The sequence below is a fragment of the Copadichromis virginalis genome, linkage group LG14 (assembly GCF_057382275.1).
Source record: "Copadichromis virginalis isolate Kocher_CV1m ecotype Utaka linkage group LG14, C_Virginalis_male_GT1.1, whole genome shotgun sequence".
Taxonomy (NCBI): domain Eukaryota; kingdom Metazoa; phylum Chordata; class Actinopteri; order Cichliformes; family Cichlidae; genus Copadichromis; species Copadichromis virginalis.
Genome location: NC_140631.1, coordinates 8,919,340 through 8,947,316, shown reverse-complemented (window position 1 = coordinate 8,947,316; position 27,977 = coordinate 8,919,340). Strand labels below are relative to the sequence as shown.

At 41.7% G+C, this 27,977-nt stretch overlaps 1 protein-coding gene across 7 annotated transcripts; it reads right to left on the bottom strand.

Annotated features, from left to right (window-relative positions):
• Positions 1-138: 138 nt before the first annotated feature.
• Positions 139-27,671, bottom strand: pax3b (paired box 3b). Of its 7 annotated transcripts, none has more exons than XM_085479216.1 (9): positions 27,190-27,671; positions 26,482-26,717; positions 26,193-26,322; positions 25,660-25,803; positions 10,562-10,761; positions 9,706-9,871; positions 9,177-9,388; positions 5,350-5,634; positions 139-1,828 (listed from the first exon to the last, which is right to left on the bottom strand). In XM_085479216.1, exons 1-9 carry the CDS (start codon positions 27,272-27,274, stop codon positions 1,811-1,813), a joined length of 1,476 nt encoding a protein of 491 aa, XP_085335342.1. In that variant the 5' UTR covers positions 27,275-27,671; the 3' UTR covers positions 139-1,810. The 7 variants fall into 7 exon arrangements, with proteins under 7 accessions (XP_085335342.1, XP_085335338.1, XP_085335343.1 ...); XM_085479212.1 differs by having other exon boundaries at positions 5,355-5,634; XM_085479217.1 differs by having other exon boundaries at positions 9,177-9,385.
• Positions 27,672-27,977: the final 306 nt, after the last annotated feature.

Sequence of the window (27,977 nt, the reverse complement as noted above, 5' to 3'; positions counted from 1 at the left end):
ACATTTGTCTCCGAGTGCGCTAGTATTCTTCCGCCAGTGAATTACAGTCACTCTCTTTTTTTTTTATAGCTGTGGCAAAAAATAAACACAAAGACTCCCATTTAGCAGAACAACAAAAAAGAGACGAAAACAAGCAGCTATTTTTGGAAGTTTTATTTCATTATAAATAGGAGTGATAATGCGCTCGTACACATGACATTATGTCATATCGCTTTGTCAAATAATACAAAAAAAATATATCAAATGAATGAAAGGACTGCTTCATTCTAATATAGACAGAAGGACAAAGCAGGAGTGCTCGTGACGACACTCTGCTATTCACAATTTCACGGATAAAGGATTTTAGTTCTTTTGCTTTTTTTTTAATGACGTTGCTGACACACAGGACGCTCGTGACAATAAATATGTCTGGAATGCATCGGAAAACTAATCAGCATTTCCTGCTTTTGTAAGACGGAAGTTTAAAAAAAAACGTTTCAAACAACACAAAGTAATAAAAAAATACAATTTTGGCTTTGTCATTCCTTCGTTTGCTCTATATACTGGCTTTCCCTTCACTCAGTCCTTTCAAGGCCCTGAAGCCCTAACAAATGTGGTCCCCTCAGAGTGCTCTTTTAGCTATATTAGCAGTGTTTCCTATTTGTTTTGGACCCGAAAGCCTTCAAAGGCACATGTGTTGCTCCTTTGCAGAGTCCCAAACTCGATCCAGAGAATGACTTCAAGAGGCACATTTGATTTTCTTATTGTTTTAATGCTGAGGTTGACTCTAAGTTATGTGATATTGCACTTCTGGTCAGCTGGGAGAGTGGCTGTCTTTAGTCTAAACTCTTTTGCTTTCTTGCTTTCTCAAGTGTCTCCTGGTCGTGACTTGTGACCCGCTGGATTTTTCTTGCCAGGAGAAGATCTTTAGAGGTTTTTTTTTAACACTGTGATCGATCTAGCTTGTCGTCCCCCCTCCCGTTCCGCACGCCTTTTTTTAAAGCCACTTCTCTGCCACCCTCTTCTACTGCGCTCTCATCTGTCACTTTCCTTAAAGTCACCCTTTGACCTCTTTAAAGTTTCTCTTTAAAACGACAAAAGGCCTCACCGTCTGAGACATCAATGAGACAGAAAGGAGGGAGAGAAGGCAGAGGGGGAGGGAGGCGGGAGGAATGTTTGAATTAACTTTCTCTGCCGTACAGCTGTGGTGTACATTAGACTTTCTGACACAATAAAAACCCACGGATTCGTTAGTTCGAGTTTGTTTTCCTTCTCTCTGGAATTTCTTTCCATGCGTGGGATGCTGAGATGTCAAATAAATGCAACAAAATCAACAAAGCCATTTTCTTCCCCCATACAATTTAAGGATTAATTTGGGAATCTTCTAGGCGCTCATGTGGTGCAGATACGTAAACATGGTAGTCTGTGATGATAGGTCGAGGTTCTCTGTCTTTACAGGCAGAGCTGGCCGTACAACTTCATCCTCGTAACACAGCAAATGGTCCGAACTCAGCGAGCACTGGAGGCTCCGCCGTTCATCTAAAATAGCAATGTTTGTGGTTCATAAAGAGTTTTTGCTCCCGTATTCTTTCTTGTGGTCCCTTCTTTTTGTTTTTTTGTCCATTCATCCTCCAAAGAGAATTAAGTAACATCCTGTAGTAGACAGTAAATGGTAAAACAAATTTGGTCCAGATATTCAAATATTTCTGTCACTACGTACACTCTCTCTCTCTCCCTCACACACACACACACACACGCACGCACACACACACACACACTCTTGTGGGGCCTTCAGTGAATCTTGAAGCTGCTCATCAGGTGATTTCAGGCCTCAGATAAGGAAGGGTACCTGTAAAAGAAAAGAAAAGAAACAAAGGATGAAACAGTTGTTGAATTATTACCTGGAAAAAGTGAATTTAAAAAAACAAATGAAGTGGAAATACAATAAAAGAGATATATGGCTGCAATAAATTTTGGGCATGTGTTTTTACGTCCAGTTCTGCCAACATATGGCTGTTGTTAGCATCGCATGTGACAACAGTGGTTTGTGGTGTTGGGTCAGCGCAGAGAGATGTGAGAAGTGTAGGTATGTGCAGAGGGAAACTAAACTATAAACTAATTATTAAAGTGAAATTTAATGGAAGAATTTACATGTAGATCATGTATTTAAGCACCAATATTATTATTATTATTATTATTATTATTATTATTATTATTATTAATAATAATAATAATAATAATAAATGGCCTGTATTTGTATAGCGCTTTTCTAATCCCTAAGGACCCCAAAGCACTTTACACATTCAGTCATCCACCCATTCACGCACCCATTCACACACTGGTGATGGCAAGCTACATTGTAGCCACAGCCGCCCTGGGGCACACTGACAGAGGCGAATAATAATATAATTATTATAATAATAATAATAATAATAATAATAATAATAATAATAATAATAATAATAATAGCATGCTGGTTTAAATTCTTCTTCCGACTCCCAGAAACGACATTTTATAATTAGCAGAATTTTTTTTTATTTGTGTTGCACTTATTTATTGAGTGTGATGTACAAACAGGGCAGAGAATCCCAGAGCACCTCGCAATAATGTTACAATATGTGGTTATCAATGTGACACAGAGACGTTGTAATACTCAATACACTACAAGACTTATTAAATATATATCCCAATATCTTAGAAACTATAAAAAAGGCCTTAGAATTGTCACTTTAATGTCTTTAATTTTGTATACATACATAAACCAAATGGTCCATTTATTAGCTCTCAGATTATTTTTCCAGTGTTCTGATCTTTTTAGTAGTTTTTTCTTTTCTTCTGTAAGCCTGTCAACTGTCCTTGCCATTCACTCACACTCACTCATCGGACGAGCGTGCCCACAGAGAATTATAAAGTAGTGATTCTGATAAGTCGAATTGTTTGGAGAGGCTATTTAGAGCCGCTGCAAGTTTCATTGAAAACACTGATATGTGCCGCCAGCGGAATCAGGTAGCTATGTTGCAATACCAGTATTTCAGCATTATATGTATCTATATGAAAATCAAAAATGTCTAATTGGCCGCAGCTTTTTGTTATAATAGAATTTTATCATTAATTTTTGTCATTGATTACCACCTGTGTGTATAGGCTCCTCTATAACCGAGTATGTATGTTAAAAACCAAACGCTAAGGAACAAACTGGCTTTGTTTTTGAGGGCCGATTACATATGAAAGATATAATGGAAATAAGACTTAATGAACAGAGCACAGAAAACAGTAGCTCTGAAGATTTTTGAGAAATGTCATCGGTTCAACAAACAAAGACGTTTTTATGGGTCGATGAGCGCCCTGGGTCTCCGTGACTTGTTTGTTATGGAACAGTTTTCAGACTAATTCTGATTGGAGGCCTTTCCTAATACACAGGAAGAGATGTTTTATGTGAGATGTGTCCATTTTTTCCCAAAGTGAGCTGTAACTGGCACCACAGCCTAACAGGTAAAGAAAATGACAGGTGACCTTTGCAAAAAGCACCACAGAAATGTCTGCTTAGCAACAGAGACATTACATAAATAAAACCAAACAAGTGCTTCATGGATTACCGCTGTAATTTCCGTGAGGCGGTCCAGTGAGAGCTAACGTGTTGTCAAAATGTGCAACAGTGTGTGGACCAGTTTTTTCATACTGCTCTGGAACCTGGAGCAGCACTGTTCAACACTGCTTCCCCAGCTGACCTCAGTCCTAGCACCTGTTTCTAATCGCCGCCCTGCCAGAGGCTATTAGGATCCGTCCACCCCCAGAAAGGACCTTTCCTCTGCAGATCCAAACCCAACCACACACCGGCTATCCAGTCACACTGATTAATCACATCAAGATGGACTGCTCAGCCTTGTATCGCTGCCGAGGTGCGTGTGTGTGTGTGTGGGGGGGGGGGTTGCATTTGGAGGTCTGTGTGTATGTAAGCGCACAGAGCTACATGTTAGCAGTTCATCATGTGTGTCGCACTAATTCTTTATTCTGTCCGCTTTAAGATATCAGACCGAGATATTTCATTAGACATTTGCTGCTATCGGATATTAAGTTAGATATTCATTTGATACCCGCCGCCCCACAGAGCTACACAGAGTCAGACTTGTTGGACCGTTGCCATGCTCTTTGAAGGACCCAGTTGTATTGAGGTTGCCACAAGGTCAATGGATGAATCTGATTGGTCAACCCCCTGTGGAGCAAAATTGGAAACGGCGGCCGCTGTAATCACGCTGTGACGGAAAACGATGTTGCCTTCCAAAGTTAGAGGGAGATGTGTTTGAAGTTGATTTTAACCCTTCAGGTAACAGTAATGCGAAGTGAAAAGACCCTCACTCCAGGTATTCTCTGAGGACTAACAGTCTGAGGAGGGCTCCGCTGCTGCTGTCCTTTACCCTGATGCAAGCTGACTCTGCAGTGTACTTCACCGCAGAGTTCAGTCTCAGCACCGGCCCAATCTCCTCTTAGATGGAATCAGATCTGCACAATTAACCTCAACACTTGAAACTGCATAACTGGACCCGCAAAATGTTAACAAGCAGTGCTACAGCTACCTGCGTCCTGTATGTACAAGAGCGTTTTTTTTCCATTTGTGGAAGGAAAGGAACCAATCTGTGGTTACAGGGTAGACCTGAGACCACTGAACTACCAGCGTGCTCCATAATCATACACTGTAACGCCTGATTTGGCTCAAATGTTTTCATATGTAAGTAAAAGGCCACAATAAAACCAGTCAGCAGTTTGGACAAGAAAACTGGAGAGTTACTGAAAGCCATACGCTAGATTCAAAATAAACACAACTCTGTGGTTTTTGTTGTTCTTTAGTTACATGATCTCAAAGTCCTAAGAAAAGCATAGACATGAAAATACACCATATTTTACTGCAGGATACTGTATTTTTCATTCCTCTGTATTTATTTATTCATACTTTTCTGACTCTGCATGTTTTAATGCTGTACACACGAAACACAAAATCACTTTATAAAATACAACTAATTTCTAAGATTTTACAAAGTATTTAAAGTCTGATCTGTCAATGTATGCATCTATAATCTTAAAATACTGCTTACTTTTACGCCTTTATTAGACAATTAAGCAGGGAAGAAAAGACTGCTGCACCGGTGCTCACAATCAGGGTTTTGGAAATACAGGCTTTTTACTTGTAATAGAGTCAAGACTGAATACTTTTTCCATAACACATAAGTGTGTCTGTCTTTGTGTTATTGTTATCTTTTTTTTTTACGCAATTGCATTAAAAAAAACTGCAAAAACAGGAACCATGTCTAAATAATGGCATTTTAATGCATTATTAACTAAAAGGTAGGAATAAAAAAGGTGAAGTTTATTGACCTTACTTTGTCCGTACTGGCTGTACTGGTAGGATGCCACATGGTCGACGGTGTAGCCCGGTGAGCTGTAGGATGGGGGGCAGTAGGACTGGGAGCTTGGCAGTGAGGGCAGAGCTGACATGGAGGGAACGCTGGTGAGACCCTCCAAGCCCTTGATGTGATCCATCCGCTGGCTGCAGCTGGCAGCCATGCCGGCCGGCGGCTCGAGGCCGCCTGTCAGTGGAGAGATGGCGTAGTCACTTTGGGGCTGATGCGGCACACCGCCTGGGTTCAGAAGACCCATCACCTGATTAGAAAAATGCAAAGAAGAGGAGAGGAATGAAAATCAGATTAGTTATGTGTTCATTTTTAAATACGAGTACTGAGACCGCCTCTAACGTTGGTAGGATCTGAATTCAATTCAATTCAATTTTATTTATATAGCGCCAAATCACAACAACAGTCATCTCAAGGCACTTTATATTGGAAGGTAGACCCTACAATAATACATACAGAGAAAAACCCAACAATCATATCACCCCCTACGAGGAAGCACTTAGGCGACAGTGGGGGAAAAAAACTCCCTTTTAACAGGAAGAAACCGCCAGCAGAACCAGGCTCAGGGAGGGGCGGCCATAATGAAATGTTAGTGTGGCAGATTATTCATCTTGGTAATAAGCGGAAGACCATATATGTGTCACCTCCCAGTGGTTTGCTCAGATAGGTGTAATCATTGGAACATAATGCGTTATCAGCATGGCAAACTTTAAAATGTCAAAGTGATTTTCAAACTTTCAGTGATTAGCACCTTAACCCCTATTTTCTAATACCAAAGGGGTGGAAGACATGTTTTCTTTTTCTTTTATTGTTTCTGATAAACCACTATAACAGCTTAAATATCTGTAGTTTCTCGAGTACAAAACACCACAGACACTAAGACCAACACCAACCCAAAGTAAGGAAATCCCCCTGTCGCATACATCAAAAGGCTGCCAGCGAGCCTGTCTCATACTGAGATAGCACCAGAAAGGAAGAATTAAGCAATTTGTTTCTGATCTTTGGCTCTACTTATTCTAAAATTCCTTTTTGACACTGCTCCAAAACCCATGGCATAAGATAACAACTTATCTCCAAGAGAGATATGCTGACAAAGACAACACAAAAGAAAGGTCTGTGTGAGCTCAGCTCCGTTCAAACCCTCCGAATAGATTTCCAGGTTCAGATCTCCGTTAGCTCTTGACCTGGTCTTTATTAGCGACCAGATAATCAAATTTGGGGGGAATAGTCCTTGGCCAGCAAAGAATGGAAAAGAGCTGCGGGGCGAAGTGTTTCAACTGGCTTCAAAACAGACCTGATATCACGACTCTCTTCGCTCACTCTTTGAATTTACCTGTTTGTTAACAAAATCCATGGTAAACCATAAATAAGGAATAGACTGACCTTATCACTTATGAAATTAACTCTAACTGAACCTGCTACCTCTAAATGTATCATATCCCACCTCCTTCTCAACCACGCAAAGGCCTCAAGGCTCTTCCAGTTGTCCTAATCAGAAGCAGGTACACCACTCTGCGTCCTCCTGGTCCTCTAAGTGACATATTATTCTACATTCACATACACACATGGTCCTGCTTAAATCATTTCCCAAGTAGGGGAGGTGAGTGGAGGAGTCCAAGTTGATTTTGAGAGGGGAGTTGTGTTTCCTCCTGTGCCTGGTAACATTTTCCTAAAGAATTAACCTGCATTTGAAAAGTTCGATTTAAGCACACAGAGATCGGGGAGACAACACGGCCAAATCAAACCACAACGAGCAGGAATACCTGCCCGGTGAGTGAATGAATTCTACTCTGATGACTTTCATGCTTTTGCTGTTTTAACCAAACTTCTAGCTACCATCCTTCCCCTTTCTCCCTACCTCACTAGGGGGCTGCCCCATCCAGGGTGTTTTATTTTGGAGCGCTGCCGTTGCCAGCGGCCTAAATCAGGGTTTAGTAGGGAAGAATGTCAGGATGGGGGAAATGTCTAAGATGGGGCATTCCTTCCCGTCCGTACGAAATATATACAAATAAAATTAGAACCTTTGCTTTCGCGCGGAAGAATGTTGAAGCAAACATTTTAAGAATGCAATCATGAGAAGGCTTCCTTGCAGCTGTAGTTTAAGGTTCGGTGCGTGCACATGCACACATGACCACGCTGTCTACGTGTGCACAGTATTTTATTTTGTGCACGTCTTATCTACGCAGGAGAACGGCTAAACATCTAAAAGTATGTGTGATGTATGCAAAACTAAAAGCTCTTCCACATGCTCCCTCAGTTTACCTGCGTATATTCAGATCATTTTACTATCAATGCTGAGATCAGCCAAATATTAGCACTGATCTATTTACTGATGTCAGTGGCTGATATTTCTTTGCTGTATCGCATCCTTCTTGTTCTGGCTAAATGTTAAAATATATTAGAATCAAGAGCTAAAAAGTTTTAAAAAGTTCAGTATTCTTTAACGGTTGACGTGTCTTTGTTTCCTTGGCACGGAGCTGGAAATTATAATAATAATAAATATAATCTAAACTAAAAGATAAAATAACGGCCAAATGATTATTTTGAACATTGGTGTCCGTGTCAGCCCAGAATTACATAATTTGTGCATTCCTAGCAAAATTACTGTGAGTCATTTGCGAATAAATTGGCTTTAGTTCCTTGCATGATGTATTTGAAAATCCTAAAAAATGCAGTAATAAATCCTCCAATCTAAACACAAGATTGAAGAGTTAACTTAGACATGCCACTTGACCATGACATGTAATATTTGTGTAAAAGATGTTGCAAAATCCTTAAGTGATCCTCTGAATGTTATGGAGTTGATCAATTATCTACACCGTGTGTGTGTGTGTGTGTGTGTGTGTGTGTGTGTGTGTGTGTGTGTAATTATGTGAATCTGCGTGTATATCTTTGCGAGTGTCTCCATCTTCACACTGCTGTGGCCTGTTCTCTGAGCCTCCACCAGGCTAAAATCTCATTTTATGCCTGTTAGGCTCTCTGACTCCTCTGTCTCCTCTGCTGCGCCCTCTGTCTAGATGCAGAGACCTTGGGACTTCATGCCCGATAATTGACTGTAATTGTCTTTTCACTTCTCATTTGTCACACGTTCACTTGTCCTCTGTGCTTCTTGAGTCTTCGCACTTATCTCCCTCAGCAGCAAGTGACCCATCAGCCACTGAGCGGAGAGCCTTGAAGCTATGGTGCAAACTGGAATCAGAAAGAAGTAACGCTGCTTTTTTATGTTTTTGCAACTTGGTTGAGACTTTTAAAGCTCACGTCACATGCTTCTCAACTTGAGTTCAACTCTTTGAAGTCATGTTCAGATTTAATTCTCCCCAGATACAGTATGTAACACGATCTCCATCTCCCAACCTAAAAACATCAAGTCAGAAGAAGCACCTTCTTAATTATGCTGTTTCCCTTGAACTAACCCATGACAGCGCAGACCCATTTTTACTGTCAGGAAAACTATGGAGGGTCAAAGTTCAAACTTTAACAGGAACTTTTTTCAATGTGTAAAGGGGCGGTGACACCGTGGGTTCTTATGGGTTAATTTAATCCCAAACTAAATGTCACTATGTGTAATTTAATATAAGAGTCAAGGTTTTTATTTTCCCTAAATATGATAAAGTATAATGAGCACGAGTGAAGCAGTCTTACCTCACTGATTAGTTTGTTCCTTATTCTCTAAAAACAAAATCAGGAATCCAAGAACGTCGGTGCTTTTTACACTGCTTGATATAAGTTCTTGTTTAATGTCAGTAATTAATCACCACACATACCTCCAAATATTTCTACCTTGTGTCTCACCTGTGGAGAGAGCCCATTCCCTATGGAAGCATTCATGGGATTGTTTGGTGCTCCAGGGCTCACAAAGCTGTCTGAGTAGCCTGAGAAGGAGTGGCGTCCGGAGGCGAGGCAGTAAGCAGAGCCTCCTTCTCCTTGTCCGCCGGAGGCCTGGTGGCCCGAGGAGGGAGGCAGAGGCTGGGGGCGGTGCACCGTGCTGGGTGGCTCTGACACTACTGGAAGCAGGAAAGATGGAGTTAGAGTAAACATTGTTTGGGAGAAGTGATTTGGATGCCTGAAAGTGAAATTAAAACTATAACATATCCTCCAGGCAGACTTCAGAGATCTATACTGAATTTTCACTTAAGTAAAAGCAAAACTGATGCTGTCAATATAACCTTCCACGTGAAAAATGCCAGAATAAAAGATATGTAAAGTATGTTTTTAATACCAACATAATATATAGGAATTTTGGAAAACAACATTTTTTATATATTAATTTGCAAAAGAACAACCCAACACCAAGAGCACTGCATTCAAAATTTAACAATACCTTGGGCTATGGATGAGGGGGGGTAGCTGCTGTCAGAGAGCTGGTAGGGCTGGATGCTGGACATGGCTGATGGTGGGAAACCCCCTGGAATGAGGTGATTAAATGCCATCAGTTGATTGGCTCCAGCTTGTTTCCTCCATCTTGCTCGCCTGTTGCTGAACCACACCTAGAAGACATCACAATGATGATGTTCAGTCAGTGTGTGTGTGTGTGTGTGTGTGTGTGTGTGTGTGTGTGTGTCTTCCCTAATGATTGCAGTTTGGTATTTAGCCCTGCAATCTTACACAACCCATCTACTACAGTAGAATCTACCTTATAAAGGTAATAATGTAACACCTTTACAAGCTGTTGTGATGATTACAAATATTTTGAATGGTACAAACACAAACATATTCACAAATACACGGAGAAACATTTTCAGGGTGTGAAGTTGAAAACGAAGGTGGGAAGCAATGTGAGAGAAAAAGTCTGTGTGTGCGTGTATAACACGGCTGGTTGAGCTGACATACTGTGCCCATATGGACGGAGCTCATGCTGGGAGTGTTTACACTTCACATATGGAGCCCATGGAGGAGAATTTACTGGACTTCACATTAGAAATAGGAAAGTACAGATTGGGCCCCTGGGAGCAAAGGGTAAGTTTGTGCTATTGTATGGAGCAAAGAGAGATCAGCAGGTTGCCTTTAAATGGTTAGAGTGCATAAAGCCACAAAGTTTACGTCTGTTTCAGAGGGATGTTTAATGTATGGCAATGTTAGGTCGTGGCTTTCATGGTTCTGTAGGGTTGAAAAGCTGAAAAAGAGAGAGAATTTTTTTTTTGTAGATCCTGACCGTGCACGCATGTGCCTGCTCATACCTGCACCCTGGCCTCCGTGAGCTTGGCCCTCTGAGCGAGCTCCTCTCTGGTGTAGATGTCAGGGTAGTGTGTTCTTTCAAAGGCCCGCTCCAGCTCTTCCAGTTGCTCTGCAGTGAAGGTGGTCCGACTGCGCCGCTGCTTCCTTTTCAGCGGCAGATCAGGCTCTGACTCTACATCTGAACCCTCATCTGAGTGACTGGCTGCTCAGACATAGGAGAAAATAAAAGAAGACAGCCTTAAGAACAGGTCCATTAGTCTTACCTTATGACACATTGAAAGCTGAATTATGGTCTCTCTAGAAAACATAAAGTGAACACCTGAATTCCTGTTGCTGCACAAACCAACTGAGATTAAAGTCTAAAAACCTTTATTTATGATAAGGAAGAGATATCACCTTCAGCAGGATTGGGAAATGCTCACTTATTTGCCATCTGTTGTCCTTTGTTTATGTTGCTTATAGAAAATGTGTGTGTGTGTGTGTTGGGGGGGTTCAACTTCTTTACACACCCACACAATCACACACACAAACAGCCAAACAGACCTCCATTCAGAAGGAATATTCCAAGCCTAAGGAATAATCCCATCGGACATGATTCCCAGAGCACCACAGGGGGACCGGTGTACTAAAAGCCACACAAAAGGCTAATTTGGATCCAGGGGCCATTCTTCGAGTGTGTGAGGGTGTGAGTGTATGGACAGTAGCCTGAATGGCCAGAAGCAAGCTGACTCGATGAAAGGCAAACTGTCTTTTCAGTCAGGTGATTGCCGCTTTATGATCCAAAGGGACGCTATGCAGCAACTGCTGTTAACAATGTCTCCTTTTTCCTGTCAGTCGACATGCACAAAACTACAATTCCACAAGTCCCTCAGATACAAGTCAGTGAAGTGCCTGCTGTAAACTAGGCTGTGTGATTTTATAATGGTGACAAAACATTGGATGACATGTGTTGATTTGATTAAAACTAACCCATAAAAAGACTTATAATTAGAACAGGGCTGGATATAGCACTTATAACACTGATATTGGGAGGAAAATGTGAATGTGTATCATGCCTGGTTGTGTGACGTAATTCACTGAACAACAGATAGATTACTCACTGACTCATTCAATGAATAATCTGCCTGTTTGAAATGTATTATTGCAAAAGCATCCCCAGATTTTTTTCAGTAAAAGCTTCATGACTACAAAGTCAAAATGGATGAGAAACATTTAGAGAATCCAGTTTTCATCGGTCAAAAGTAACAATTTTATGAATGAAAAGAGAAGAGTGAGCATATATAACAATGACCGTGTGAGTCACAATCTATCGAAGTTAATGCAGTTGGAAATGAAGCACGATAAATCTAACATCAGTTTTACTCACTGTAGTAGCAGGTGTCTTATTAAGTCAACATGCCAACCTGTGAAAAATGGGACCAGATAATTCTTTTATAAATAAAGTTACTCCTTGACTAAACATGTTGGAGAACTTTTTCAAAATTAATCATTTACTTTAAATATACTATCACGTTTCCTTGTTATTTTTGTTGTGGCAAAAAGACTATAGACTGTGTGGAAGTATTTCTGTCTTCATCTGACTGCTTGGTCCGCAGCTGGAAACTAGTTAAATGTATCCAATCATACAGTTGTGTCAGTCAGGTCAGCCAGTAAGAGAGCAGAGAAGATGGGCGTCACACTGTCAAAGTATTCAGATTACTTTTTGATAATAATATTGTTAGTTGCTAATTAGCTCTACTTCATATTCTTTAGCAGAGAAGCAGAGTCCTGGAAATACAACAGGTAGCTTTTAGCTAAAGCTCTCATTCTGGGATCGAGGAGACGCTACCAAAATTAACTCACTATGGAATTAGATCAAATCAATAAACTCAGAGGTAAATCGACTACAGGGTACACGTTCTTTGGACAAAACTGAATGCAAAGGGTTACTTTCCTCAATACTTTTTAACAAAATCATTGAATTCAACAGGTGTTTTTAGTTGTTTGGTTTTTTTTAAGTAATCCTGCCCAGCACTGTTGATCGAAAACAAACATTAAACCTTATGAACTGCAAATCCTCCCATTAGAGAAGCTCTGATCACTGAACTGTTTGCCATTCCTGCTTAATATGTTACACAATTTTATTTCTAAAAATGTACGCAAATTTTTGCTTTTTCACCCACTGTGATCTTCAGGCTGACTGAGCCTGGTGATATCATGTGACTTGACAGCTTTTGTGTGTTTTTACTTTTCCTCACTGTCTCAGATTAGTATTAATTCCATTGTGAGCTGCGCTCTATAAGCCAGCAGTTTGGGGTTTTTTTAACACACTTACTTCAAACACTTCATTGGCTCCCTTCTAAGTTCACCAAGGCCAAAGCGCCCACTTTTTGTGTTACACTTAATTAATTCCCCCTCAGCACAGGGGAAGTTTTGTGTGCAACACTGTATTAGTTCCCCCCTCAGAAGCAACAATAAAATACAAGAGAATCCAAATAGCTCAGGGCCCCTCATGTGAAACTGATCCTCTCTGCCCCCCTTTGGCGATTTTCTCTTCACAACACCAATAGCAGTGGGAGTCAACTTAACATGCATTAGGAGCAAATTGGTAAAGAAACATTCAAGCATGAGGGAGGCAATAAGTAAAATATTTTCAAAGAGGCAGCAAGAGAAATGGAGACATTGCCTTAAGCTGCTGCTGAATATTTCTGCAATTTTGTTCTCTATGATTTCCAGCTCTTCTTCAGTCTGCCTGTGAGTTTAGAAATTCGCCATCGTAAAAAGACTGCAGCACTTCTCAAAGACACGATCGTTCGAAACTGCGGCAACTGTGGTTTCAGATAACAGCCGTTTTTGGAACTTCTTACATTTGCTCGTCACAGTTTTGGAGGCGAAACCTCTCTGGATTTGAGGGCCAACTTTTTTATATGACTAGAGGACTTTGTGCTTCAGATGGCGAGGAAGGAATTCGGGGTGTGGGGTATGTGGCACTTTGGAGTTTTTTTGGACAGGACGGCTGAAAAACAAGAGACGAGGCCTTCTTTTAGCCTCCCCCCTCCAGTTCTTGCGTGGAGGAGGGCCACAAGGAATGCCCCCAACACCACCACCTCCCCCACTCCACCCCAGCATGCACGTTCCTCGGCATTTCACAGGGATTTGGGTTTTGGGAAAGCTGAGGCAGCCCGGGAAAATCCTTAATCACTTTGGAATTACCTATCGGTTATGAGCGCTACCGGGGTTTCAAGAACTTTTCAAAAGAAGCGACAGTGTGGCACCTCTTAAGTCTCGGGAATCTAGTCGAGATACAATCCTGCAGAGAGGACCAAAGCTGGCTCGTTTCATTTCGATTCGTTGGATTGTAGTATCAGTTGATCTTAAGATCCAACGAGATAACTGTGTTGGTCAGTGCAACAAAACAATAGCAGCACCATGTAGTGACAGGTGAAAAAAAGTGCTGAGAAAACATCGGACTTGAGCATTTTTCACAGCAGCGTAACACACACTTTTTCGGACCTCCTTAAACAAGCACCACCTTCTCCTCCCTCTTCTCTCTCAGTCGCTCTCCCTCCTTCTCACCCTCTCTCGCACCCTCTCTTTGTCTCCCATCTCTCTCTCTCTCTCTGTCTTTTCCACCCATATTTCTCCCTCTGACTCTCGGGCTCTTTGTTGCTCCACAGAGTTGAGGTCTTTGCCGGCAATTTCCACGCTCCATCTGTGGAATCCGTCATGGCTCCCTCAGCCCTTCACAGTGGAGGGCTGTCACCTGCCCCACGGGGGAGCTTGGAAAGGGCTGGGGAGGGGCATGAAAAGGCTTCTCAGAGGGCTGGAGGGGTTGGGGTGGGATAGATGGGGGTATAGCCGGGGGCATTCTAACCCCCCCACCCCCCAAAGAACACCCCTTCTTCCAGAGGGAACTGTAAGAGCACCTGAGGGGGTGAGAAGGGAAGTGGAGGCAACAGGGGCTGTTGCTGTGCTTGTAAATGTACCCATGGGGATAGTCTGTCTGGGCATCTGTGTTTGCTTGGTTGTTGTTGGTAGACGCAAAGTACATCCACAGTTTTGTCTTTTAATACGGTGTGCCCTTTCGAACAATTTCCCCAGATTTTATTTTTATGTGTTCTAAAAGATCCAAACCTCTTCTGTCTCTTCCCACAGGTCTCCTTTGTTTTAAGCAACAGTGCAGCTGGTTGTCAGATGTCATTTGAAATCAAAATGGAGCCTCTCTCTTAAGATGGAAATCAACTGTGTGAGGTTTGTTTATGACATGTCTTTGGAAAAGACTTTAAACTGAGTTTACTGTGAATGTTAGTGGTGAAAAACAACAATGTGAACACATTTGGGAGAAGACACTCGTGGCATATTGTCATTGTGAACTTAAACTTTACTTGATTGCTGTTTCTTTCACAATAACATTATATGTATAAATGTTTTCTGACTGGTAAATAAATGGTTTGCATTGTCTGGATGGTTATTGTCAAGTTAAAACGGATTTTTTTTGTAAACAAACATTAAACATTAGATATCTATTTACAGTAAAATGTCAGTTATGGCCGCTCTGCTGTCATTGTAACTGTTATTTATTTATGTATTTAATCATTTTGGTCAGGTTGGGGTGTTAAAAAGCCCATTCCAAACATTAACTCTGCAGGCTAAAAAATTACCAGGACACTCATCATATTAAAATATGACACCAAGGTTTCCTGCTGCACTTACATATGAGGATTTAAGCCTAAGACTGGTCCCATTAAAACACCATCAGGTAGTATTAGATGCACAGGGAAAGAGGACGGGCTCACTGACCAGTAATAAATCCTTTATAACAAAACTACAACATTTGGTTATAGGCATAGTGTATCTAAAATGTTATGTTTGCCGATGTCATCAGAATGTAATTGTTCTTGATGCGTATCATCTGTGATAAAATTCATAAAGCAAATTTTTTTCACACACTAATGACATCTGACAATGACATAATTACTACAGTTTGTAAACTTTGCTACGTTTTGTTAGCAATAAAATTTGCATTAACGTTATAAATTTAATGAACGACAGTCAGTGCCTTTTATACTGTTATTTGGGATGGTTAGTGCAAATCGACTTTTGTGTCTAGAAATAAAGTCTTTGTGGCAATCAATTATTACAAATGTTTTGCATGTAAATATATATTTACAACAATAATTTAAAGAATCAGAAGTCAGTATTACATTATCTTTTAGTTTGCCTTTCAAATAATTAAAACGGTTTCCAAAAGCAGATTTGAATTCCTGCATTTTTTGTTTTTTACTTAAGGTATACTTCATGTTAAATATACCAATTCTATAATTGTCATAAAACCCACAACACCTAGGTGATAAAGGCTGACTGTGAGAGACGTGTTCGTCATAAAAGAAAGAAAAAATCTCAAATTTAAAATGTATTTCTTGGCACTTTTTACGATCTGAAATCAAACACATCCCTTAAATGCTAAAAATGTAATGTCATGCAAATTAAAGTGGCAGGTGATGGCAGTTCATGTGTTGTTGTAGGCAGAGCTGTGCCAAGAACGATGCCAGTCACCCAACCACCACTAAAGCTCTCTACACCCTGCAGCTCGGTTAAAGAGCTCTTAAACACACACATACATACACACACACACACACACACATGTACGCTCCTCATTCTAAGCTTTTAAAGCTACGTTAATCAAGCTTGTCAGCCCTGAGGCGTCCCTAATCCAGTGTCCAGTATTACTCGCCCTTCTCACATGGCTTAAAAGAGCCGATCAAGTCCACCATGATCTTTGTAATTACAAAATAAAATACCGGAGCAACATCACTACATAGTGTACCCTACCTTTCCTACTCACGGAGGAAGCAAGGAAAGGTTAGATGGTGAGAAACCTTTCCCCTGCTTCCCGGATCTTTTCCAACCTTGTAAACCTGTGGTTTTGGAGTGCCCCATTTGCCGTCATCGCCTCGCTATCCCTAAGATCTGATCATATCGCTTTGGCACCGTCAAATAGCCTTAGCCAATCAAATTATCCACTCTAACTCTCATATCACTCCCTGTACATATGCATATGCTATATCTTGAAATGCAGTATTTATAGCCCCTGTAAACACTTGACTTCTCTCTGTATACTTTTGCTCCACCTCGGCTTAAAGGCTACAGGCATGCGGTCCCAGCTCTTGTCAGTTCATCAAAATCTGAGAAAATACGAGCCTTAAAAGGGTAAAATTATCTGAGCAGTAGAAGGCCTGGAAAAGTAGCCTCTGCGAGCTTGTCTGGGAGCTGGGGAGCATTAAGCTGCAAAATAAGAGAGGAGCAGTTGGAGTGGGAGGGAGTGTGGGTGGGAAGGGGTTAGAGGAGAAAAGAAAACTGTTTAATTTAACCAAACTGAAGCCCTGAGAGGCACACGGGGCACAGCACTCCGGGCCAAAACAACTTTTTCAGAGCCAAAAAAAGAAGGAAAAAACCCCCCAAAATGGCTCCCATCGTGCAACGCCATCCCAGAGAAGAGGAGAAAAAGGAGGAGAAGAGAGGGATTTAGCTGAAACACACTACTGGAAAGACTTCAGCATTGCTGGATTTCTAGGAGGGAGGGGGGATAGTCAGATGGGGACACAAAGGCTTAAATATGTCCACAGAGACATCACACAGTACACACTGAGCATACACGCCTGTGTGCGTGAGAGACGGAGAGAGAAGGAGCTGATGGGGATGTGTCCAATGTGGATTTTGGGACTTGGGGGATTTGACTGACCATATGTGGGCTATTTACACCCCTCTTTGGACATCCCAATAGCTCTTCTGGGGCTTTGGTTAACAGTGAGGGTAAATTGAGCTTCTGACACATTGCACCCCCCACCCATCACCCTCACCAAAAAAAAAAAAAAACCCACAAAACAAAAGGCAGAGGAGACAAACGCAGCATTTATTTGGGCGGGCCGACCATGCTGCTCCTATTCAGCGGCAGGGGGACTAAGTGACTGGCCGACTGCATTAAACAGTATATAGAAGTCAAGGCAGGCAGATGCTGGGATGGATAATGGCTTTACTGACAGCTTATGGACCCATCTGCGACTCTTTCTGATGGGTTGAGAAAAACTGTGCATGTGTGCATGTGTGTATTTTTTGTATGCGGGTAGTCAAGAGGGAGGGGTGGCAGGAGAATGATCTCACTTGACTTGCTAAGAGGAGGTTTCAACCTTCACAGATGCCCTGTAAATGAGCCAGAGCTCTGTGTGTGTGTGTGTGTGTGTGTGTGTGTGTGTGTGTGTGTGTGTGTGTGTGTGTGTGTGTGTGTGTGTGTGTGTGTGTGTGTGTGTGTGTGTGTTGGCTAAAATGTGAATATACAGATAAATGGCACACGAGGACAAACAGTCATCAATCACTGCCTTGTTATGTGCAGAAAAATGGAATAAAGGGAGATGCTGTCAGTCAACACTTACGGGAGCTGTTGTGGATGTCAAGGGGGGGATCAGGAAGTGGCTACCTGTCATTTATGGCTAAATGTGTTTCTAACCCCGTTTCCTGTGTAACGTTAGGGGGGAGCGACCCTCCACAGCCCGCTGACCCTGCAGTTCCTTCTCTGTCTTTTAACTTTTGAAAATGTCTCTCAGCTCCAGTCAATGGGGACGTAAGCTGGCCTCACAGCCATATGCAATTTTTTTTTATTAATTTTGTTTTGCTGACAAGGAAGTATCTTCATCGCTGCACAAGCAGACCACAAGAACTATTTTTCTTCTACAGAAATTAGGCAAAGAAACAATCCATGGACATGTGTTACTGTTGTTTTTGTATTTTAATTCAAGTATAAAAAACATGAATAATAAAATCTAGTGAGATTATGGATTAGAAGCAACAGGCTGCATAATTGTGCACTGATTCATTTTTTATGGGAGAACGTGGACATGAGTTTCCAACTTTTTACCTCAGATAGTAAATATTACAGAGGAACTCTGGGTTTGGCAGTGAATCCCTGTATGAACAAGGACATACCTGTAATCAGGTTCTACACAGTGGTACATTCACTCAGACAGCTTATATATGGTTAATTTCTTTTCATCATAAATGTTGCTCAAATGCAACTTGTGCTGGAAATCAACACGTTCTACAACGGTCTGTAGAAATGCACTGATATTTGCATATTTAAAACCAGTACTGGCCAGTATCGGCCTTGTTAGATGATGTCTTACCGTCTGGTCTATCGGTAGATTCGATAGTGCCGAATTTGTGCTCAAAGAGTGTCTGCCAGTGTTTTACAATTTTATAATTAAGAAAAAGTTACAGCCGTTCAGTTAGCTAGTGTACCTTATTAAACTATTGTCTCTCACATAAACAACAACAGGAATAAAGACCCAGGTAGATGTTATGACTTCTGTTTGACCTGTTTAGCTGACATCACTGTCCACTAATTAAGGTAGGCTAATTCATTCACGGCTGTACGTGAACAAGGGTTAAGTAAATGTATTTACACATCTTCTCTTCGTGCTGGAAAGGACAAATAAAACCTCTTTTATCTCTCTGTCTCCCTCTAAGCCTGACACAGCCCCGCTGTCCTATCTGAGCCACCACACAGTTAGCAATGTGTGTGATAGAGGGTAAATAAGATGAATAAGATAGAGTGTTAAATAAATTATGTCTCTCATGCTGGTTACCACTGCCGAGTCTAACAACTTTGCTTCCAGAAACCCTGAATAGTGTCATGAAGAGCTAAACAAAAAGAAAAAAGAGTTTAAAAGTTTTTTCTCAATTAAGTTGATTTTCTGAAATAATATTGGCATTTGATGCAGAGCAAAAATGTGTTTTTTCTTTGGCTATATCCCAAGAATTTAGAAGTTATCATAAACACAGAATTCTATAGTCAAAATAGCTTTTTAGGAAAATACTGATTATGAAATTCTACACTGATATTAATGTTTAAAATGAAAACGCAGTTAATTTTTAACCCATTTGAATCAGGAAAATAACAAAATCTTGATTCTACATAAATAACTGAAGTTTTTAAAGCCTTCCTCATACTCTTTGAACAGGCAAAGATTCAAAGATACAAAGTGATGAAACTAAATCCCTGACAGGCCCGAAGCAGGCCACAGGGCGTATACGGGACAATACTGATAAATCTGTTCAACGATTCTGTGTCGAGTTGTTCAAGTTTAAGAGTTTTCCTAAAACATATTCCCACAGGGCACGACCGCAGCCTTAACACAATTTTAAAGCCTCTTTTCCAACACAAACACAAAAGCTCATGGGCTAATTAGTTAACAAAGCTGTGAAGAAGAAGTCAAGCTTCATCAGTCAGGTGATTGACAGCTGCCTGTCCCTCCATCAGCAGCATATACTGGCCTCTGCCATCTTTGACACTCAACCCTTAACCCCATAACGCGCACATGCACAGACTCACACACATTAAAAAACATCCAATCTCCCAAACAGACAGATATATATATGAGAGGGACAGACATGCACTCACATTCCTCCTTATTTTCTCAGAGATGCACACTAACACACTCATGCACATTAAAAAACAACCTCTCTACCCCTTTCACCCCCCCAGCTGTTGTGCCTATAGTGCATACTTGCAGCAGATAAAGAGGGGCCTTATTCTAAGGCGAGCCATTCTACTTGACCTTCGCTGGGCCTTTTCACTCTTTCACTCCCTTCAAATCGTCTTTGGGGCTTGCTCACTCTCAGCTCAATGTGGCTAGTCCATCACGGGTGAAGGCTGGGGCGCTACCGCGGGTCTTGAAGGGGGAATACCCCAAATAAACCCCATCACACACCACTGCCCCTTCCCCCTTATACACATACATGCGCACACACTCAAAAGCCCCGCCCTTTTAAGAAATCACCCTGACTTCAAAGTTGGTGTGCATTCATTAATTGCCCTTTGAATTGATATCAGAGTGTCACAATAAGAGTGTGAAAGGAAAAAGAGGCTTTAATGAAGCATAGAGCGGCCATTCATTTGCAGATAACTATGTTTTCATGCTTGGATAGTCATCATGCATGGGCTTATTAGAAAAAACTCACGAGAGAGGGAGGAGTACGGGGCAAGGAGAAGAGAGGAGAAGAGAGACAGAGAGAGCCCCGGGGCAGAAGAGAGTGATTTGGTGCTCGACCACTTGGCCCTCGTGCCCCCCTTTGCCCTCGTGCCCAGGGACTCACTGAGTGACACATTCATTCTTTCAGTGGACAGACAGAGCCCTCTTCACCAGACACTTGGCTCAGGCCACTAACAGCTAATAGCTACAGGATCTATCGAGATCTTATTGGTTCTGCTTTTGTCAGATCTGATGACAAAACAGCAACTGGTAAGTTATTAGGGCAGTTACTTTAATTACAATTTCATTTACTTTTTTTTATAATTGAAGTCTTTATTTGTTTTTAACATTTCACAACTACAATTTCATTTACTGATTATTTCGCAGTTATGATTAATGACTTTGGTCTGTGAAATATCAGAACATGTGCGTTACAAATTTTAGAAAAATCCAAGGTCACATCTGTCTTATTTGTATCTATACCCAGACACACAAATATGTTTAATATACAGTTAAACAAAATAGAGGAAAGCATCAGACGCTCACATCGGTGAAGCTAAAAAGAGAGAATCTGAGGTATGTTTACAGACTGACTGGCTTGTTGTTTGACCCTTTTTGTAACAGCCAGAAATAAGAAAGAAATTAGTCTATTACGTAAGGTAGCACACACCCACTGCCTTAAGTGTTCTGACGTGCATAGGCATGAACTGAAATAGATAGTTTAAATAATCTTTAGATAATAACTATAGTTTATATACAAAAGTTCAAGTTAAAAGTCTGCCTGAGCTAAAGCCTTAGGCTTATGTCCTCTCGACCCATCCTCTGCCTCCCCTTCAGCTCCTTCACTTTTTTCCTTCACTCCTTCCCCCTCGATCTGTTGTTTTCTCCAGTCATGGCATTGGTCCAGGGTCTGCCCATGTATCACATTTGCAGCACGCCATCTTCACCCCAAGTGGCAGAGAAACCCCGAGTCCCTCCTTCACCCGCATTATTTACACAAACAAAGTCCTGCTCCGTTTCTGTGACAAAGCCAGCTAAATCTTTATGGCTCTTTCATGTATTGTCTGCTCACGGTTCTCTTTTGTCCCTCGGCCATTGGCCCAGGCCACGGATACAATGAGGCCGGCAGAATGGAGGCAGATTGAAGGAATGCGCCTCAATAAACCTAATTATGACATGATGACTGCGCTCACCATGGTAGGGGTTTTTCAAAGATCCCGGGCTTATTCAATTAGCCCTTTCCAGGATCCCCTTTCACCAAATAAAGTTATCCCTTTGACTGTTTGCATTGCAGAGTGGAATGTGTGTGTGTATGCATGCATGTTGTGTACGCGCACACACGGCCAGCCTAAATGGAAATGTATTGGCCCTCAACAAGGCTCCACTGTATTATCTGGCTAATTTCACCTAACTAAGTATGGACTCCAAAAGATATACTGTGAAAATGTGCAGCAGGGGAGGGAGGAGGTGGGGGCACTGTGACTGTTTTAATCATTAACTTTGTCTCCAGGGTTAATTACTATGAGGCTGAGAGGTTGGTGCAGCCCAGTGACAGGTCTGCATGGCCAACTTTACTATCAAGGATGTATTTATTCTGAAAGAGAAGAGGCATTATGATTTCGGGGAACCTTTCTTTTAGTTTCAATTTCCTTGTTGCATGGGAATTTGGAAGAAAATGTTTACCTTAGTGTTTAAGCCCTTATATAATTAGTTTAGAACCAGGCTGCTTATATATTTCACCTTTTAAAATTAGGTCTAAATCCTTCATTGTGACTATGACTACCAATAGGGGATTAACGCAATAAAGCTACCTTTTTCAACAAATGTGACTTTTTGTTGAAACATGGGGTTTTTTTTAAAGGACAAAACGCGGTTGGCAGTGATGGTGTTATTGCCACCGCTTTATGTCAGTTCACTGAGATCGAAGACACTATGTGCTGCTCCAGTTTAAACAGCTGGGCAGCCGCGACATTTACAAATGGGAACTTTTAAAATCAGGCTTGAAATTGCAATAAATCCATACACAATCACCCCACAAACGGTTAATACAGAGCTTGATTAGAAAACTTTAGAGAGTGGACTGACTTTCCTTTGTGCGCTCCGGAGGATGCGGCTCAGATATGAAACGAGCTCAGCGCCGCGGGCTGAGGGACAGAGACAGAGAGGAGTAGGAAACAGAGGGAGAGGGGCGGTGTTGCTCTCCAGATGAAAGTGAGATGAAATAAAAGGGTCGATTTAATCTGCTTGAAGAGATTTGGGGAGCAAGTGGGGGTAGAAGAGGAGGTGGGGGCGGTGGGGAGTGGGGTGCGGAGGGTTTTCGGAGCTGTGCGCAGAGCAGGACGGGTGGCCGGGGGGTGCACCATTGTGAAGCTGCGCTCCGGGCCAGATCGGGGTTCTCCGGGGAGAACATTGGTCCCCATTCACCGCAAACACTCTTTAATACACTCCCTCCATCATTAAATGTGACATAGCACAATATCGACATCATTTAGAAGACATTATTGATGTTCGAGGGGGCAAGGCCGGCACTCCTCAAAGAATCGATAATGGATGGCGTATTACAGGCTGGACACGGAATTCATGCGTCGAGGAGGAGAAGGCCACTTTGTACTGTTGACCAATTACATTCTGAACATTATGACAAACGCGGTGATTACGCTTCATCAAATACTGCTTAATGGGACAATGTTGCTTTAAGCGCGTGGGGTTGCACACAGCAAGAAACTTCTTCAAAGTTTACTGTAGTCAGACCAAAAGAAACAAAAGTTTAAAGAAATAATTTAAACACAAAAATTGTAACTAAGCATCTTTACGTCTTCATTTTTAATGCGCTTTTATTTTGGTTTACGGGTTTACTAGCTCCATCTTGCTGCGTGCCACTTGTTAGCTTACTTTCAAAGTGGCTAACCGACTGTAAATGTTTAATGTACACTTTCAGCGCACACGCGAGCGGCAGCGTGCGCGCGCGGGTTCTGGGAGCGAGCGCGCAACTTCGGGCGATACGTGAGCGGATTTCAGAGGCCTTAATTGTCATTCTGAATGGCAGCCGGCTCCTTTTAGCCGACCCCAAAAGGAAACATTTTGTAGGTGAAAACGGCCATTTTCTCTCGGTGAACGGGCCCTCTAAACCGCGCCGGAGCGCTCCCTGAATAATTCATCCTTCATTGCGGCCTCATAATGTGCGTCGTTGGGCTTTTCTGTGCAGAAGCTCTCCTCTCTCCCCCCACATTTTTTTTCTTTCTCGGGCTGAATTATAAGCAGGTTGCCTTCTACTTCTTTTGCGCCGGCCAAAGCTGTTTCCAAGCTGGCCTTTTGTCCTCGTGCAGCCCAAGCGTGAGCCCCAAATAGACTCTCACGCCTTTGTCTCCCAAGTTCATCCCTGAGCGTCCCGTTGTGCGCGCGAGGCGTGCCTTTGTGAGGAGATGGAAACCGTTGAACAAATGTTTGATCAACTCATCTGGGGGACATTTTGTCTCCTCAAACCAGAGACCTTTATCTGTCCTCCCCCGACGCAGACAGCGAGCGAGTGCTTAGAGGGAAACAGTGGGTTAAATGTTGACATTTGGCGGCTTAAACTGATTTAATAAGTGGTAGGAAAGGCAATGGAAACTGTCGTACTTTTGTAATAAGCAACGCATTCTAGCATTTGGTGCCAAACGGCTGATAGATAGTAATAGCTTGATTATGAAAGCAGCCGGTAAATAAAGGTTTCGTTATAATGCCGCCAGTTCCATAGAAAGATGGGGATAAATGGAGCGGACATCCATCATTCGTAGTGTTTCTCTCCAGAATTATATGCCTCGTTTCAATTTAACCGACCCTCTGAGCGATAGTTAAAATTATAATGAATTTTTCCAGGAAGAAAATGTTTAAAGTGATTTCACCGAGTAAAGGCTGACACGCACATTACCACATTACAGGCCTTTTTAGGAGTGAAGCTGCATATGCGCAGTAATAGTTGGGAAGGTACCAAATAAAACGAATTTCCACTCTAATGACGCAGCTTAAAGGTAAAGTGATGACATTGCAAATGAGGTAGTTAACTGGACCTTATGCAGCTATGAAGTAATGATACCCCAAACTTCAAACGTCACTAATCTCCAATTAGGCTTCTGTCTGAGTGCGACTGCAGGCAGGGGAATATGCCATGTTTCATTCACTTAACAACTACTTAAAAAAAGTAATAAAAGTAATTAACTTCCAATTTTAAAAAAAAAAATTCAAAAAGAAAAAAAACTATCTATTTATTAATTATTTTCATAACACTCGAATTTCTCCGCAGATTGTGAGACTTTTCCAACAGGTGCTTACTTTTCTTCTTTATTTATTTAATGTTTATAGTCGACAGCATTTTGCAGCACCAATAAAGATCGATTGGTTACATTATTAAAAAAAAGATCAAATTACTGCATAACTCCAATTATGTTTCTATATTGCATGAAGACACTGCTCTTACAAGTGCTGCGTGGATTTATGACGCTCCATAAGTACACAGGAGTTTTTGAAATATGTGCATAATAATATGCAGTTACTGTAACGCGGCTATTGAGCCCCACATTGCTTTTAAACCACACACACACACACACACACATTCTTACTTTTTTCCCGCACAGAGCCATCACCTGCTGTTTGATTTACGGTACGGCCTCATAGGAAAAGCATTAGCGAAGAGATATGGTCGATAAAGAATTCCTAACAAAGCTCCACGCACACACTTTCTCCACCCACACACAGCAACTTTACAGCAAGCAGCAGCTTCACAGACAAGGCCAGTTCACCACCAAATGAAGCAATGTTATTTTACACACAGCTCAACAGGTTGGAGGTGTGGAGGCTGTTGTGGAGATCATGATAGCGTATGCCCCCTTTAATTACAACAACACAGAATATAGGCGGGTGTTTCCACTTTCACTACACTGATAGGCAACTTCCCATCTTGAAATGACTGCAGCAAACTGAGACCGTATCTGATCAAACGGGATTCTGCTGAGCTCTAATGTTTCTAATCGAGCTCACTGATATGAAAAAAGATAAGTCGTTTCACTTATTTTCTTTCGCAAGAACAAAAACAATAACAGCTGGGAGAGTTCACTCACATCTGTCTCCTAAGATGCCTTCAATGCTGTGTTTGGCCCTCCGCTCGTTGTCCTCCAACTCTTTCTTCTCAATTTCATCTTCATCCTCTTCTTCGTCGCCTTTTCCCCCAAACTTACTCCGCATTATGCGACTGATGGCGCTCACTGTGAAAGTACGTTAAGATAAAGGAAAGCAGTTAGTAAAAATAATTAAATAATTACAGTAAATATTTTTAAGTCTGGAAGTAAAATTAATGTATGATATGAATTGTTTTAAGAAGTGGAATAAATGAATAACTAATAGTTAAAGTATCAAAAACAACAATCTGGAATAAATTGGTTTGTCAGAAATCTTAAAAAGTTGAAAAGTTGCCGTTTATTTATTGTTTTATTTTCCAAATTCAAAATATTTTTATCAGGATGTAGATTTAGTAATTAAATGTTGGGGGAAAATACAAATAAAAACAACTGATAATAATAAAGTAAAATTTTTGAAAAAGTGTAGCTAGTAGGCACACTCTGTTCTTTTCTGACTTTTTATTTTTATTTTTTACCTGACGGAACGTTGTTGCGGTCACAAATCCCATCCTTCAGTAATTTATCCCGAATCTCCCAGCTAAACATACCCGGGTTTTCCCGCTTGTATTCTTCTATTCTCCTCTCTACGTCCGGCGATGTCCCCTGCTTCAAAGGTCAGAAAAGTCGCTGTGTTTATTCACTTGTTGTGGCCCTTGGGGCACAAGGCACATGACTCTATTATCACTAAAAATCAACAGGTTACTAAAATGAATCTACGTCAAACACCCTTACACGAATTTGGATCAAAGAGACTCCGGTCCCTACCTTGGGTTTGCTGCCTCCGATGGCCCCGGGTCTGATGGAGCCGGTCTCCTGGTACCGGCAGAGGATTTTGGACACGCAGCCGTGGGAGACACGGAGCTGTCGGGAGATGACACACGGCCTGATTCCATGGTGGGCCATCTCTACGATCTTATGGCGGATGTGGTTGGGCAAAGGTCTGCCATTTATGAAAACTCCTCCGAGCTGGTTGACTCGGCCTTGACCCAGCGGTGTAGACACTGGATTGAATCAAAATATTACGAGAACTGGTCACCACAGAGAGGGCAAGTTTAGCAAAGACGCAAAAATAATATATAAATAATATATAATATAGCATTAATTATATAGGCTATAAACAGCAAAAAAAAAAGGGGAGGCGACAAATGCTCCACTTGACAAAGAATAGAGCTGATTATGTTATCGGAGTGGGGCAAATATTTATGAAAATTAAAATGGCCTAAAGTTTTTTAAAGGATAAATTTGAACAAAAAAGTACAAAAATGTGAAAACATTGTTAAAAATAATTAATAAAACCTAATACAAATGTTAAATATCTGTCAATTGAGATGTGGGGCTATTTTATAGGTATATAACCTCTAATTCCTGTCTTGGAGCTGAGCTTTGGGACATGACTGTATAAAAACAATAGTGCCTTTTTGCTAACTAGCTCTCAAACGCAGAAAATCTTCAGCCACTAATGCGTCCTTTTACCTTCCAGAGGGAAGCCGCTGCGGGGATAGTTCTGGGTCAGCGAGGGTCGCATCATCCTGGGTATTGACCCCGCCAACGCAGTCATACCACCGACACCCCAACGACTGCAGGAACCTCCTCCTCCAGCTGCTCTAGCACCGACCGAGCGGCAGGTGGACGTTGTTACAAAGGTTTCCCCGTCGACTGTGAGAATTTTCCCCGAAATTTATCCTGTGTAGCTTCGGAGAAAAGTTAGCCGTGCTCGTGCTAAAGCCAAGCACCGTCCCGGGACAACCACGAGCCTCTGATGAGGCAAATTTGACGAGGAAAAAAGGCAGAGCGTGATTTGGGGGTCGTTAAAAGAGTATGTTTCTCATTCTGTTGGTTTTAATCGCCGGTATTGAGGTTTTCTGAGAAACGCGGGTGCTAAGGCGGTGTAGCCCGGGAGAAATATGTTGTTGTTGTTTGTTGACACCGGTTCAAAGTGAGAGCAGCCCGTCAAAAGTAGCGGAGCTCTTCTGTCTCCCCTGGTCAGCGCTCCCGGCTTTGATTGGTAGAGCGTCTGCACTCAGTAGGCAGCGAGGCGCGCGGATTGGCTGAGACTGAAAACTTTCGTCCTATCACAGACTGTCACAATTCCACTCGGACTGGACAGGACAGGGCTTCAATTCACCAAATCCAAAGCTACGACAGAAACATCTCCAGATTCACTCTTGTGTTGAGTGAACTGCTGAGTGAAAAGTGAGGCAACAAAAGATGATTGACGAGGAATAATTATTTTTGTTAAAATTAGCAGGTCACAGAACTAT

What these genes read in the sequence shown, in the direction of transcription:
- pax3b (XM_085479212.1), bottom strand. Translation starts at nt 27,274, where the DNA reads ATGACTGCGTTGGCGGGGTCAATACCCAGGATGATGCGACCCTCGCTG. An exon ending in TCACGGAGGCCAGGGTGCAG is followed by an intron (nt 9,872 to 10,561) that starts GTATGAGCAGGC and finishes GATGTCTTCTAG; the next exon opens with GTGTGGTTCAGCAACAGGCG. An exon ending in GGAATGGGCTCTCTCCACAG is followed by an intron (nt 5,635 to 9,176) that starts GTGAGACACAAG and finishes TTTTCTAATCAG; the next exon opens with GTGATGGGTCTTCTGAACCC.